The sequence below is a fragment of the Nannobrachium achirus genome (genome assembly GCF_963921795.1).
Source record: "Nannobrachium achirus genome assembly, chromosome: 14".
Lineage (NCBI taxonomy): Eukaryota > Metazoa > Chordata > Actinopteri > Myctophiformes > Myctophidae > Nannobrachium > Nannobrachium achirus.
In genome coordinates, this window is record NC_137821.1 from 1147436 (window position 1) to 1164117 (window position 16682).

The 16682-nt window shown below is 40.7% G+C and overlaps 1 protein-coding gene across 1 annotated transcript in view; it reads right to left on the reverse strand.

The window, feature by feature from the left end:
* The window catches only part of slc25a11 (solute carrier family 25 member 11), a 38259-nt gene extending 26373 nt beyond the window's left edge, over positions 1 to 11886 (reverse strand). The window contains exon 1 of the mRNA XM_080741746.1: positions 11703 to 11886. Coding sequence (XP_080597872.1) covers positions 11703 to 11767 — 65 coding nt within the window. The 5' untranslated portion in view covers positions 11768 to 11886. The remainder of the gene's footprint in view (positions 1 to 11702) is intronic.
* Positions 11887 to 16682: the final 4796 nt, after the last annotated feature.

The window sequence follows — 16682 nt, forward strand, 5'->3', positions numbered from 1 at the left end:
TTAACATTTTATAATTAGGGCCCGAGCACACACAGTGTGTGAGGACCCTATTGTAATCGTAAAGATTATTTAGGGCCCGAGCACACACAGTGTGTGAGGACCCTATTGTATTTGCAAAGATTATTATTCTTCTTCCGCCGAATGAATCGTGTTTTTGAGCCGCAAAACGTACTCCAAAAGTTGCGCAACTTTGCACAGACATCACAAGTGGCGAAAAATTTCGTATTTTAAAAAAATCAAAAGGGGGCGTGGCCTAATGGCTCAATAGCGCCCCCTACAAAACTTCGTGCCTCAAGCCCCACTATACGGTTTCACCTACACGTACGAAAATCGGTACACACCTGTATCATGTCCGGACTCACAAAAAAGTCTCTTGGCGCCACTTCCGAAACCAAACAGGAAGTAAGCCATTTTGACTAATTAGTGGCGTTTTGGCGCATTTTTGGCCGTTTTCACGGGTCGCACTTTAACGAACTCCTCCTAGGGGGTTAATCGGATCAACTTCAAGTTCGCTCTGCATACTCAAGACACCTTAACGATGACAAGTTGTGCGAATCGTGAGTTTTCATAAAACGGCGTGCCCGTGGCGAAGCTTCAAACTTCCTTCGCCAAACAGGAAGTGCCCCCTCTTCTGATTGGTCCATACTTGATTGTTCCTTTTTTTGGCTGTTACTCATCAACCGTTTATCGTACAGAGTTGTGGCTGGTATCATATGACTTGACTAAGTGTCCTTCACCTTAATTGGTTTAACTAAGCCCCGCCCCCTCTTCTGATTGGCCGAAACTTGAAACCGCCAAACAGGAAGTGCCTCTATAACTCATGAACCGTTTGTCGTACAGACTCGCGGCTGGTGTCATAATTTTTTTTTTCTCAATTTTTTTTTTTCTCAAAAAAACTTTTTTTTCTCACAATGTTTTTTTTCTCAAAAAAACTTTTTTGTCAAATTTTTTTTTTCTCAAATTTTTCTTTTCTCAAATTTTTTTTTTCTCAAAAATTTTTTTTTCTCAAAATTTTTTTTTTCTCGAAAATTTTTTTTTCTCACATTTTTTTTCTCCTTGTGACGTGGGTAGAGCTGCGAGGGCCCGGTCATCGCTGCTTGCAGCTTTAATCTTCTTCTTCTTATTATTATTCCCCCGAATAAATCGCGTTTTTGAGCCGCAAGACGTACTCCAAAAGTTGCGCAACTTTGCACACACAACACAAGTGGCGAAAATTTTCGTATTTAAATTTTTTTTAAAGGGGGCGTGGCCTAATGGTGCAACAGCGCCCCCTACAAAATTTCAACGCAACAGCCCCACTATACGGTTTCACCCACAAGTACGAAAATCGGTACACATCTGTATCATGTCCGGACTCACAGAAAAGTCTCTTGGCGCCATGTCCGAAACCAAACAGGAAGTCAGCCATTTTGACTAATTAGTGGCGTTTTGGTGTATTTTTGGCCGTTTTCACATGTCGCACTTTAACGAACTCCTCCTAGGGGGTTAATCGGATCAACTTCAAGTTCGCTCGGCATACTCAAGACACCTTAACGATGAAAAGTTGTGCAAATGGTGAGTTTTCGTAAAACGGCGTGCCCGTGGCGAAGGGTCAAACTTCCTTCACCAAACAGGAAGTGCCCCCTCTTCTGATTGGTCCATACTTGATTGTTCCTTTTTTTGGCTGTTACTCATCAACCGTTTATCGTACAGAGTTGTGGCTGGTATCATATGACTTGACTAAGTGTCCTTCACCTTAATTGGTTTAACTAAGCCCCGCCCCCTCTTCTGATTGGCCGAAACTTGATTGTTCCTTTTTTGGCTGTTACTCATCAACCGTTTATCGTACAGAGTTGTGGCTGGTATCATATGACTTGATAAAGAGTCCTTAACCTTAATTGACACTTCCTTCGCCAAACAGGAAGTGCCCTTCACCAAACAGGAAGTGCCTCTATAACTCATGAACCATTTGTCGTACAGACTCGCGGCTGGTGTCATAATTTTTTTTCTCAACATTTTTTTTTCTCAATTTTTTTTTTCTCAAAAATTTTTTTTTTCTCAATTTTTTTTTTCTCAAAATTTTTTTTTCTCAAATTTTTTTTTCTTCATTTTTTTTCTCAAACTTTTTTTTTCTCAATTTTTTTTCTCAATTTTTTTTTTCTCAAAAATTTTTTTTTCTCAAATTCTTTTATCTCAAATTTTTTTTTCTCAATTTTTTTTTTCTCAATTTTTTTTTTCTCAAATTTCTTTTTTCTCAAAATTTTTTTTTCTCAATTTTTTTTTTCTCAAGAATTTTTTTTTGAGAAAAACTTTAAACTATCGTTAGAGTGCGACCCGTGATAACTAGGGCTGACCTTCGAATACTTTTTTCATAATCGAAGCTCCTTCGAAGCTTTCTTTCGAACTTCGAAGCTTCGATGACGGCGACGGGGGGGGGGGGAAGCAAAAGTTTATCGGTTACATAAGTGATAACCGTTAAGGAAATGTGTTTAAAAATGTGCGATTTACACAATTTTAAAAGGGAAAACACACCAGTTTTTTCCTCGTAATAAAGTTCCTTATTTTCATTAAATAGTACGACAATACAACGAGGAAGAAGAAGATACGAATGTTTTCTATATTAAAGAAAAGTGTTTTTGCACTACAGTAGGATTGACATAATCACATCACGTCTGTAATGTAACACACCGTGGCTGCAACAGCAAACAGCAGCAGCGCGACTCAAGAGCCCTATATAACAAACAGATTAACTCCCAAGTCCCAAGGTGTACTGTACACGCAAATGTAATAGTATATTTTATAGTAAATAATTGCACTGCAGTGTGTCTGATTTAGCGTTCCACTCATCAGCCGAAAGCTGACGGTCAGGCTCAGACAACGTAGTTCTCTATGCGGGCGCGACTAGTGAGCTTGCAGATCCGATATAAACTTGTAATCATCAACACCACGACAATGTAACCCTATAGCAAGTTGTTTTTAAGCTCTTTTGTCCTCTTTAAAACGGGATCGACGCTGACGGGGTCCGATTTGTAAAATCCAATTGTCGCTGTTTGTTTCCATGCGTTGAGTTGTGTGTCTGTCAGCGTGTGGAAGTGTGCATGGATGTTACACCGACAATGGTTTGGTAACGAAATGTGTGACTGCATCGCATAGTTGCATTGGGTGATGATGTTACTCAGACATTGGTGTTACACATTTCGGTGCCAAACGGATGTCGGTGTATATGTGACAGCGCGCTGTCTTTTCTTTTTTTTCTTTAACACGTGTGTGAGAAGGGGGTGACGCTATCATGCTAGAGTGGAGCGAGGCGCATGCAAGCTAAGGCACGCGGCCCCCCCAAAGGACAAACGGCCGCGGCCGATTATTCGAATTTATTTTTCAAATTCGAATACCGTGCCTTCGAACGAAGCTTCGAATATTCAAATTTTTTGGGTCAGCCCTAGTGATAACGGCCAAAAATGTGCCAAAACGCCACTAATTAGTCGAAATGGCTGACTTCCTGTTTGGTTTCTGATTGGCTGCTGGCCTTGTGACGTGGGTAGAGCTGCGAGGGCCCGGTCATCGCTGCTTGCAGCTTTAATTCTTATTATTCTTATTCCCCCGAATAAATCGCGTTTTTGAGCCGCAAGACGTACTCCAAAAGTTGCGCAACTTTGCACACACATCACAATTGGCGAAAAATTTCGTATTTAAAAAAAATTAAAAGGGGGCGTGGCCTAATGGCTCAATAGCGCCCCCTACAAAACTTTGTGCCTCAAGCCCCACCATACGGTTTCACCTACACGTACGAAAATCGGTACACCCCTGTATCATGTCCGGACTCACAAAAAAGTCTCTTGGCGCCACGTCCAAAACCAAACAGGAAGTCAGCCATTTTGACTAATTAGTGGCGTTTTGGCGTATTTTTGGCCGTTTTCACGGGTCGCACTTTAACGAACTCCTCCTAGGGGGTTAATCGGATCAACTTCAAGTTCGCTCGGCATAGTCAAGACACCTTAACGATGAAAAGTTGTGCGAATCGTGAGTTTTCGTAAAACGGCGTGCCCGTGGCGAAGCGTCAAACTTCCTTCGCCAAACAGGAAGTGCCCCCTCTTCTGATTGGTCCATACTTGATTGTTCCTTTTTTTGGCTGTTACTCATCAACCGTTTATCGTACAGAGTTATGGCTGGTATCATATGACTTGACTAAGTGTCCTTCACCTTAATTGGTTTAACTAAGCCCCGCCCCCTCTTCTGATTGGCCGAAACTTGATTGTTCCTATTTGCTATCTTTTCAATGGTTTGTACTAAGTACAATAGTGTAACTGTGTCTAGGTGTAATAACTGTAATAGTGTAATAGCGCAAAAGTGTAATAGTGTAATAAGTGTAATAGTGTAATAGTGTAATAGTGTAATAAGTGTAATAGTGTAATAGCGCAATAAGTGTAATAGTGTAATATCTCAATAAGTGTAATAGTGTAATAAGTGTAATATGTGTAATAGTGTACTAGTGTAATAGTGTAATAGTGTAATAGTGTAATAGTGTAATAGCGCAATAAGTGTAATAGTGTAATAAGTGTAATAGTGTAATAGTGTAATAAGTGTAATAGTGTAATAGCGCAATAAGTGTAATAGTGTAATAGCTCAATAAGTGTAATAGTGTAATAAGTGTAATAGTGTAACAGCACAATAAGTGTAATAGTGTAATAAGTGTAATAGTGTAACAGCACAATAAGTGTAATAGTGTAATATGTGTATTAGTGTAATAGTGTAATAGTGCAATAAGTGTAATAGTGTATGGCGCAATAAGTGTAATAGTGTAATAGCGCAATAAGTGTAATAGCGTAATAAGTGTAATAGTGTAATAGTGTAATATGTGTGATAGTGTAATAAGTGCAATAGTGTAATAGCACAATAAGTGTAATAGTGTAATAGTGCAATAAGTGTAATAAGTGTAATAGGGCAATAAGTGTAAAAGGGCAATAAGTGTAATAGTGTAACTGCTGCCCCTTGTGACGTGGGTAGAGCTCCGAGGGCCCGGTCATCGCTGCTTGCAGCTTTAATATTCTAATTGATTTCACTTGAAGAATAAGGCATTCTAATAACTTATGGGTAATGTTTGAGGCACACACAGTAAGTCCTCTCCTCTCTCAAGCCGACAGGAGTTTCAGTGTACAGTTTACCTAAACCGGGGGTTAGTAAACCGCGGCTCTAGAGACGCATGCGGCTCTTTAGTGCCACCCTAGTGGCTCCCTGGAGATTTTTCAAAAATGAAAATGGAAAAAGATGGGGGGGAAAATGTAATTTTTATGTTTTTTTTTTCTTTTTTTCGCAAAGCAAAGCCCTGCTTCATCATACAACACTGACTCACAAAAGTAGTGAAAAGAGCAGATCTACAAGCACACAACGCCTTGTGTGCTTGTAGATCGGCTGTTTTCACTAGTTTAGTTCATTTTGTAAATGATAAATACAAAATGAAGACAACGACCATATATAAGGCTTTTATAATTTTTTGCGGCTCCAGACAGATTTGTTTTGTTTTGGTCCAATATGGCTCTTTCAACATTTTGGGTTGCCGACCCCTGCCCTAAACCAACTGAAGAATGAGACGCAACGTGTGGATTTGAGCCTCAGGACAGAATCTGTGTCCACACAGGATTACTGAACGTTACCAGACTCAATGTGTTGTTAGTGAACTGGTCTGGCAGTGTGTTAGCAAACACAACATGCTACACACACACACACGCGCACACACACACACACACACACACACACACACACACACACACACACACACACACACAGACACACACACAAACATAATACACATAACACACAGCACCACTCATGTAGATTATAACATTACAACATCTCACTCACACACACAGTAAATACACTGAGAAAGAAAGAAAGAAAGAAAGAAAGAAAGAAAGAAAGACAGACAGACAGACATTTTAAACATGTGAAACTTTCAACCAGCTGAACCTGTTACTGTCTCTCTCACTCACACACACACACACACACACACACACACACACACACACACACACACACACACACACACACACACACACACACACACAGGAACCAGCTGAGTCTTTAAAGGTTGCCAACATGGCTCAGAGGTCATGACCTTTACTGGACACTCACACACACACTGCAGACAGACAGACAGACAGACAGACAGACAGACAGACAGTAGGGCTGTCACAATTATTACATAATCGTCTATTCGTGATGATTTTTGGACATAATCGTGATTATTTTTCATAATCGTCACAATCGTTTCCATGTTGAAAAATGTTCATATATTTAAATAAAAGGTCAAAAATAGTGGAAATAGCCGATCTACAAGCTCACAACGCGTCGCATCGCAACGAGTTATGAGCTTGTAGATCGGCTATTTCCACTATCAATGTTCTTATTTTAAGTGTAAAGTTGTCAAATATGTCAGTTATTTCTTTGTATATTTACGTTTTGTGTCATATCTGCCATGTGCAACTTCAAAGCCTAAAAGCCAAACAGAAATGTAATTGTCAACGACAAAAACACAATTGAATCGTTAATCGCAATTATTTGAGTGACAATTAATCGTCATGTAAAATGTCATATCGTGACAGCCCTAGACAGACAGACAGACAGACAGACAGACAGACAGACAGACAGACAGACAGACAGACAGACAGACAGACAGACAGACAGACAGACAGACAGACAGGGTCATTGTGTACTATTAGACATCAGGTGTGTAACATTACATAATGTTACATAACTATTATTATATTATATTATATTATATTATATTATGTAACATTACATAATGTTACATAACTATTATTATATAATGTTTCCATTGCTTCATTATCAGCTGTGGTTAAAAGACAGATCAATATTAGTGATGTCTTTGATAACTCAATGTGAGGAGGGGTCCCTGCTTCATGTCTCTGTCAGCCTGGGGGTCCCTGCTTCATGTCTCTGTCAGCCTGGGGGTCCCTGCTTCATGTCTCTGTCAGCCTGGGGGTCCCTGCTTCATGTCTCTGTCAGCCTGGGGGTCCCTGCTTCATGTCTCTGTCTGCCTGGGGGTCCCTGCTTCATGTCTCTGACTGCCTGGGGGTCCCTGCTTCATGTATCTGTCAGCCTGGGGGTCCCTGCTTCATGTCTCTGTCTGCCTGGGGGTCCCTGCTTCATGTCTCTGTCTGCCTGGGGGTCCCTGCTTCATGTCTCTGACTGCCTGGGGGTCCTTAATGTGTGTGTGTGTGTGTGTGGGGGGGGGGGGTCAGCTGAGAGAGAGATGAAGCAGGGACCCCTTAGCTGAGAGAGAGATGAAGCAGGGACCCCTTAGCTGAGAGAGAGATGAAGCAGGGACCCCTTAGTTGAGAGAGAGATGAAGCAGGGACCCCTTAGAGAGAGAGATGAAGCAGGGACCCCTTAGTTGAGAGAGAGATGAAGCAGGGACCCCTTAGAGAGAGAGATGAAGCAGGGACCCCTTAGTTGAGAGAGAGATGAAGCAGGGACCCCTTAGTTGAAAGAGAGTGTTTAACAGCACTATCATCAGTGTTGCATCAATGTATGTTTGGTCAGTTTGTTTACACATAATGTTTTCCATGTTGGATTCATGTGATGTCACTCATTAACCGACCAATCAATAAACACCTGACATGAACATGTATGTTTTCGACAAAGTGTCAATACATTGACCTGTCACTCATAAAGCAACAGTCATTGTGTCCGAACACAGCTGAGGGCTAGTCATTGACATTTTTTTCATTTTCATTTTTTCATTTCATTTGAAAGCTACAAAATGATATATTGGTTGTGAAGATTGACCCAACAGTTTTGTAGATATGGCTTATAGAGTTATGCCATGCAGAAATACTAGATCTGAGAAATTCAGCCTTTTAGATGAAATGTAACCTGCAAAATGTGAGGTTTCTCTTCACATTAATTAAAAAAAGTCTTATTTACATGCAGAGTTAAGCTCTGGCGTTTAAGTGAAATGTAGCCTGATATTTATGAAATGCTTTTGTGGCTTTATCACATTTTAGAAAAAAAGGGAAAAAAAGTAATTTCAGGGCTGGTCTAAAGCTGTGGTTTCCGAAATGACTGCCCCTCTGCTATGCTGGGACAAATATTACTAAATAATTACTGTCACTCATAAAGCAACATAAATCATATTACTAATTAATTACTGACACTCTTTAAACACAAAAATGGTAAATGGTAAATGGTGCATTTATATAGCGCTTTTAATCCAAAGCGCTTTACATAGATTGTGCATTACATTCACCCATTCACACACACATTCATACACCGGTGGCGGAGGAAGCCATGCAAGGCACCAACCTACTCACCGGAGGCAATTAGGGGTTCAGAGTCTTGCCCAAGGACCCTTCGACATTAACTCAGGGGGAGCCCGGATTCGAACTGGGAACCCTTCGGGATTTATACCCTTCATGCTCTAATACCAGTTTCTCTACCCCTGAGCTATGCCGCCCACAAACTGATGTTAACTATACCAGTAAGACTCCCTAATCGGGAGATAAGCGACCGTAGGTCTCGCTAGAAGAGGGCCATGTGAGAAATGAGGGGTGGGGTCTCCGCGTTGCCTTGGCGGACGAATAGGTACCGGCCCCGGCTCTCCCGGACGCTCCTAGGCCGAGTTAGGGCATTTTATGTGAGCTGCAGTGGAGGGGGTCCTCCACTGGGGGCGCCACCACTTTTGCATCCGTTCTGGAGTAGCAGGAGTGGGTGGTCCCCGGGAATTCCCCGTGAGCAGCCCCGTGGGGGTGGTCATTTGGTCATTTTTGCACATTTGGTATTTTTTTTACACCTGGGGGTCCCCCAGGGACCTGGGGGTCCCTGGAACTCCGGGGGTCCTTGGAGGTTGTAGTTTGGCAGGTAAGGAGTGTGTGTGCAAAATCTGGCATGGATCGGGGCAACGGTTGCGGAGATATGAGCAGGGCAAAAGTGTGACGTCTGACGTGTGACGGACTGACTGACGGACGCACGGACACCTGGTGGAGCTTTCTGTAGTAAGTGCGACCTACGGTCGCAATTACATTTATAAAGTGGCACAGAGTGACATTAATGTCACTTGGTTTGTGCATTAAAAAATAATGTTAATTCATCCAATCTTCTATTGAATGACATTCATTCATTGTAATAGACTAAGCCCATATTTACCTCCCCTTCTCCACTGTAAATATATTTTATTTGTTTTTACTTTTTCTTCATCATGACTTATTTCTATTGTTATTGATAATATATCCTGCATACTATGTTCTATCTGTTTGTCTTTCAATGTTATATGAGATACATAAAGTACTGTGTTCTATTCAATGTTATATGAGATACATAAAGTACTGTGTTCTATTCAATGTTATATGAGATACATAACAGGGCTTGACACTAAGGTCTCAGAGGCACTTGCCCGTCGGGCAAGTACAGGTCATGTTCTACTTGCCCAAAGGTCATGCCCACTTGCCCGAAAAGTATATTGTACATCATAAAATGATAAGGTACGATTTGAATTACCGCTCAATTTAACACTTATTTCTTTACTTTCTGAGGATGTGCGATAAAAAATGTCATACCTCAATACCTCCAAATCCAAATAGCAAAAACCTACATATAGCAATGATTGAATATGTCTGGGTTTTCACCTAAAGAGTTCACTTATAAGCGTGTGAAAGTAACCTATGGTTCACTCTTATTTTACATTCCACAGACCAGAAGACACGGTGTGCTGGCCACGGTAAGGTGTTTAGACAATAGACAGATATCTCATGTTCTGTTTAGACTAGAGACTCTGGGGCTGTTGAGTCTGACATCATTTTGTAGGCAGAGGAGGACTTTTGGGGCCAAAAGGCCCCAGCGCCCGTGAATCGTTTTACTATTTTCTAATTTTTCTTCTTTGTTGTTGAAAGGAAAGTGGTAGAATTATACTTTAGTCGTTACTTTTTGTCTGGGATCTGTTGAAATAGCGAGGGACAGATATTGATAATAAATCTGCTTCCTTGGAGGTCTGACTACAAAATGATGTCACAGCTTATTGAATGCCATTTCAAGATGGCCCCCAAGTACCAGACTGCCACTATCCTAGATTTCTAGTGCACGGATCAATTTTTAGTGCACGGATCGTGCACGCCCATGCACCATATATGCATCATATGTGTAGTACTTTTTAACAGCTTTCAAACAAAAAAATCCGCTTGGAAATCCGTTCAGGCATTCATGAGATAGAAGCCTTCAAAGTCAGACAAAACAAACACTGCCACCTTCCAAATTTCTAGTGCACGGATCAATTTTTAGTGCACGGATCGTGCACGCCCATGCCTAGATCATGCACCATATGTGTAGTACTTTTTAACAGCTTTCAAACAAAAAAATCCGCTTGGAAATCCGTTCAGGCATTCATGAGATACAAGCCTTCAAAGTCAGACAAAACAGCCATTTTTGACATTTTGAAAGATGTGTTTGTTATGGGGCTAAACATGCAATTTCGCAATTGCGATCATGCCTAATACATTTGAGGCATTTTTAGAATTTTTTTTATAAAAAAAAAAAATTGAAAAAAAAAAAAAAAAAAAATTTTTTTTTTTTTTCAAAATGGCTTCCAACTCGGGAAACTCGGGCTGTGGCAGCCTGGGAGTACTGTAATAACTCGTGAAACTCGTGCCTTGGCAGTCAATGAGTTAAAAGCCCCATAGCGTTCCCTCTCAAATGAGCACTTGCCCTGTCAGGCAAACTGCAAGCAAACTCCACCTGCCCGAAGGTTTTATTTACCTGCTGGGGGCAGGTGGGCAAGTCTTAGTGTCAATGCCTGCATAAAGTGGTTCATGTGTAAATGTACTAGGATCTCCTTTGAGTTGACCTTGTAACAGTGAACTGTACTGTCATGAAACTGTACCTTTTCCTATGCACTACTTCTAATAAAGTCTAATAAAGTCTCCAATCAATCATCTATTGAATGACATTCATTCATTCATTATAAACAGTGACATTAGCCCACATACAGTACAGTACAGTGTAATCCTACATAAAGGTTTCCTGTGTAAATAAGCTGTAAACTGATGAACTTTACTGTCATGAAACTGTACTTTTCCTATGCAAACTTCAATCAATCAATCAATCAATCAATCATCTATTGAATGACATTCATTCATTCATTCCAAACAACAGTGACATTAGCCCACATACAGTACAGTACAGAGTAATCCTATAATACTGAATGAATGACATTGTGCACTGAATGTGCACAGTGCTGCCTGCCACTGTGTGTGTGTGTGTGTGTGTGTGTGTGTGTGTGTGTGTGTGTGTGTGTGTGTGTGTGTGTGCATGCGTGCGTGCGTGGCATGCGTGCGTGTGTTACTTGACAGACCATTAGCCTGTGATGCTAACAGTCACAGTAATGAACATACAGCATAACTCTATGCTAATGAAGGCTACAGCAGTGACAGCAGCAGCATTAGCATGCTGGCATTCAGGACGACACTGTTGTTGTTAGCATTGTTTAGCACAGTTATTATGGTAGAGTAGCAGAGCATTAGCAGCATTAGCATGGTGGGGAATGCCTTATGAAGGCTGTGTTAGCAGCATTAGCATCGTTAGCACTAGCCACTAGCCATTTCTCCATAGAACACAGTGTTATTAGCATGGTTAGCATGGTTAGCATGCGTACCCTGCCAGTCCTCCCCATTAGAACACAGTGTTATTAGCATCATTAGCATGGTTAGCATGCTTACCCTGCCAGTCCTCCGAACAGGAACTTGATGGCCTTCGGGGAGGTCTTGGCTTTGGTGTCCGACATGATGACACTGATCTGGGCGAGGAGATGAGCTGAGCCTGGCTGGAGGGTCTCTCTCTCTCTCTCTCTCTGTCTCCTCTAGGTCTCTCTATCACTGGGGTCAGAGCAGCTGGAGGAGACTCTCTCTCTCTCTCTCTCTCTCTCTCTCTCTCTCTATGTCTCTCTCTCACAGAGAGCAGCAGAGAACCACAAGGTGACACTCAGCAGTGTTGCCAGGTTTGGCTGAGAACAGGGATCACCAACAACATGTTCCCTTCTTAACCTGTGGGCCGGGACCCCCCAGATGATTAACTTAATGTGCAACATTGTTTTCTCTCTCAACAGTAAACAAACCAACATAAAGTTTAAGTGTATAGAGGGTATCTGCACATTTCTAAAGTGATGATTTAAGGACTTTTTAATACCTTTGAGTCTGAAATGACAAATTAAACCTCTGCCAAATTGGCCAAATATTAGAGGCAGAAAATGTGAAAATAGCAGATCTACATAACATGCTACAACGCCTCGCGATGTGAGCATGTAGATCTACTCCCCAGTTAAAATATGATTATTTGGGGCGTTGCCGCCTGAAAACCACTGCCCTAGTGTTTCTCAAACTTTCACATTTCAACGTCTTCCCTTAACTCCTCTGACAGACAGTGTACAAATGGAACCAAATGAACCTAACACAGTGTTTCCAAACCTTTTATCTGCCAGGACAAACTTTTCACAGCCAAAAGATCCCAGGGCACAGCTAGATATACGCTGTGTGTGGCTATTTTAAAAATGTTTCCATCTTTCTTATATTATTTTACAATTTGGCCAATGTTTGACCAGTTTTATATAGTTTGTTGATTACTTTTGATGCAGTAATGGTCTATTTTCTATTCTTTCTTGAGGTATTAAAAAGGTTTTAATTTTAAAAGTCCTTAAATTGTGACTTCACTGTCAAATTTCAAAGGGGACAACAAAGCATCTCAAAAGGCACACCAAAGGTCCGCGGCCCACTGGCTGAGAAACACTGCCCTAACGGGTACATTTGGTTCCATTTGTACACACAGAGTTACATACTTCTATGGTTCAATTTAGGCCCTTTAAAGGAGTATAGTTCCCCCCGAAAATGACTTTTTTTCCTATTTATTACTCACGCCATGGAGAGTTCAATAATACTGATTTGTATTTGTCGCATTCCTAAGACCAAAATGTGATAATAGTAAATTTACTCCCATTGATTCCGGATGGGGACCCAATGCAACAGATTCACGTCTCCATGGCATGAGTAATCAATAGGAAAAAGACATTTTGGGGGTGAACTACTCCTTTAAAAGGAATGCACAGAATCCATGGAATCCACTGACAACCAATGACGTACACGCCTACACGGACAGATGTGTTCGTGACAAATTCCATTATAATGTTAATCATAAGATATCCCATTTACTGAGGCATATTGATTAAATACTTTATTATAAGTTCTTGTAGTAAAAGCCCAGGACAGTACAGTTAAGATACGGTTTACTAATATGATTTAACCAAAGAAAGCACTATGGCTTGTTTAAAATACATATAGCCTAACAATGTATGTATGTGTGTGTGTGTGTGTGTGTGTGTGTGTGTGTGTGTGTGTGTGTGTGTGTGTGGGCGTGTGGGCGTGTGGGCGTGTGGGCGTGTGGGCGTGTGTGCGTGTGTGTGTGTGTGTGTGTGTGTGTGTGGGTGGGTGTGTGGGTGGGTGTGGGTGTGTGTGTGTGTGTGTGTGTGTGGGTGTGGGTGTGTGTGGGTGTGGGTGTGGGTGTGGGTGTGTGTGTGTGTGTGTGTGTGTGTGTGTGTGTGTGTGTGTTTATTTTGAGAACTACACTTTAGAGAAAAGCCCATCTAGATTATAGAGTTGCAACTATTACAGTATGTAATCATTTTAGACTCATGTTTGATACAAATTGCCTGTACAAGTACAAATATTGTTCACAGATACCAATAAATATGAGTCTAAAATTATTCCATAGGTACAGCTCTATAACCAATAATAATATAAAATAACCAAAATTCAAAATTGGTATGAAAAGTCACCTTCAGACAGCTGCTACCCGTGACTTGTAAATAGACTAAGCCCCCATGCTCCCCCCCCCCCCCCCCCCCCTTTTCTCTTTTTTTGTTTTTGATGTTATGCTTTTGAAACTGATATTATCCTAGATAAAGTACTATGTTCTATCCGTCTGTCTTTCAATGTTATATGAGATACTTAAAGTGTGGTTCCTGTGGAAATAAGCCTCGGCTTTCTAGGATCTCCTTTTAGTTACCTTGTACCAGTGATTTGTACTGTCATGAAACTGTACTTTTTTCTATTGCAAACTTCTAATAAATTCTTCAATCAATCAATCAATCAATCAATAATTACAAGCAGCTTATAAAAAGCAGACATGGCAACGCAGAGCGTGCACGTCAGTGACGTCACACCAAGGACGAAGGAAGCGGACCAATCCGGAGCGGCGCAGGAGGACCAATGAGCAGCGGTGTAGAAAGTAACTGAAGTAGATTTACTTGAGTACTGTACTTATAAGTACACTTTTGAGGTATTTGTACTTTAGTTGAGTTTTAGTCATTTCCAATACTTTTACTTCTACTCCACTACATTTCAGATCCAAATATTGTAGGCCTACTTTTACTCCACTACAATCAATTGAAAACTTTAGGCTACTTTGCAGGTTTAAACCATAACATTATAAAACCTACATAAACCAATTTAGACCTATTATATACTATCAATGCGACGTGTTGTGAGCTTGTAGATCTGCTATTTTCAAACATTTAGCTATTTTAATTTTGGTACATTTGGTTTGATACAAATACTTAAAGGAGCTATAGTCAACTTTTTCTTGAAAAACGGACGCTAAAATAAAAATAATGTTTCGAAAATATTTCATTAAAAAGATTAAGCTTCATATATGTGTTTCTTTTCATAAATGACCACAAAAAGCATAACATAATGATAAAATAATAAGTTTGGCCATTGTCAGACCGACTTTGTACAGAATTATCAAGAATAGAAGAAGAGGGATATAAACAAAGTCAGTCTGACAATGGCCAAAATGATTATTTTATCGTTATTTTACGCTTTTTGTGGTCATTTTTGAAAAGAAACATATATGAAGCTTAAAAATCTTAAAGATATTTTTTATTACATAAATTTTATTTTAGCGTCCATTTTTCAAGAAAAAGTTGACTATAGCGCCTTTAATTTTACTTACGTATGAATTTGAATTTCAGACTTTCATTGTAACAGTATTTCTACATTGCAGTATTGATACTTTTAATTTTAGTAAAACATTTTGAGTACTTTTTCCACCACAGCCAATGAGCGTTGAGCTCTGCATATCCGCTCTAGAACGGATGTGGAAGCAGTAAAAAGGTGTGTTTGTGATGGTGGAGAATAACCGGATACAGTAGGCGGGCTCTAGACCGGATGTGAGCACTGAGACGTTAACAGACACCTGGCATGATGTTATGACTGTTTGTAGTATCATTATTGGACACTGGGTGGCAGGCTTTAGCTTGACATCACTGGGATGTGTATTCATAGAAGTGGGTTTCAACCTTATATACTCTATGCAGAGGTGCCCACACTTTTTTGAGCGGTGGTCACAACGCTCCTATACGTGGCCGTGTGTGTGGGTCTGTCTGTCTGTCTGTCTGTCTGTCTGTCTGTCTGTCTGTCTGCGTGTCTGTCTGTCTGTCTGTCTGTAGCCTGCCCTGCAGTAACCTTTTCTGACCACACATGTTAAGGGAGGGGCGCTGTTGTTCAGGCCAGGCCAGACCAGGCACACACACACACACACACGCACACACACACACACACACACACACACACACACACACACACACACACACACACACACACACACACACACACACAGGGGGGAAGGGGGGGGGGGGGAACCACCGCTCAGTTCACACGGGTGTGATTTTTGACTTGAGAGCTACTTTTAAAGAGCTCAACATGATCTACCCATCCAAAAAATGTTACTTGAGGTGGCTTTGGAATAGTGGCACTGGCCTTACATATAATAAGGAAAAATATGGAAATAGTGGTGGTAAAAAAAGTCTTCATCCCATTCTGTATGGAAGTGGTAGGTTTTCGGGTTCTTTGTAATGCTGCTGACTCTTGAAAACAAAGCATTGCACTTTAGAAGGGAGCTGACAGGCCCTTCTTGATGTAAATAAATCAAGTAAAATTAATTAAATTGAGAGATGCCAAAAAGAGGGGTTGTGTTTTTTGTTTATCATTTTAAAAATATGTAACTCAGATTGCTTTAGGCCTACTCGCTTTGGAAAATGATGGGTATAATTTCATCAATTAAAACACAAAACATATAGACGTAGGCTTACAGATTTTGATTTGATAAATGAAGCAATGTAAGACCCATCTGTACTAATATTCACTACAGTGAGTGAATAGCCTATATATCTGTTTGATTCCATGCACTGCCCACAACCCTTAAGCGGGGGGGTCTGGGGGTCCTCCAGAAATCTTTAAACATAGTAGGCCTAGATATAATTTCATGTGTTGTGGTGATTTTTTGGAGTTTGATACCAAATCCAGGAGAAATGACACGTGTTGCCACGCAAAGCCACGGAAATCCCCCAATCCAGGAGAAATGAAGATTCAGGAGCATGGCAGGAGGAGATGAGGTCAACATTCAGGAGACTCCTGCCAAATTGAGTGTTGGCAACCCTGGTTTGTACTGTACTTTTTTCCTATGCAACCTTCTAATTAATTCTACAATCAATCAATCAATAAGGATCACCATTTGATGACATTTAGCCTCTCAGACCCAAAACTAAGAATATTTTGTATTGATGTTGGTGTCATAGGAGAGACAACAGGCAAAATGTTGATCAAAATAACAATTGTTCTACATTCTGTATTTGTTTAGACTCATAATAA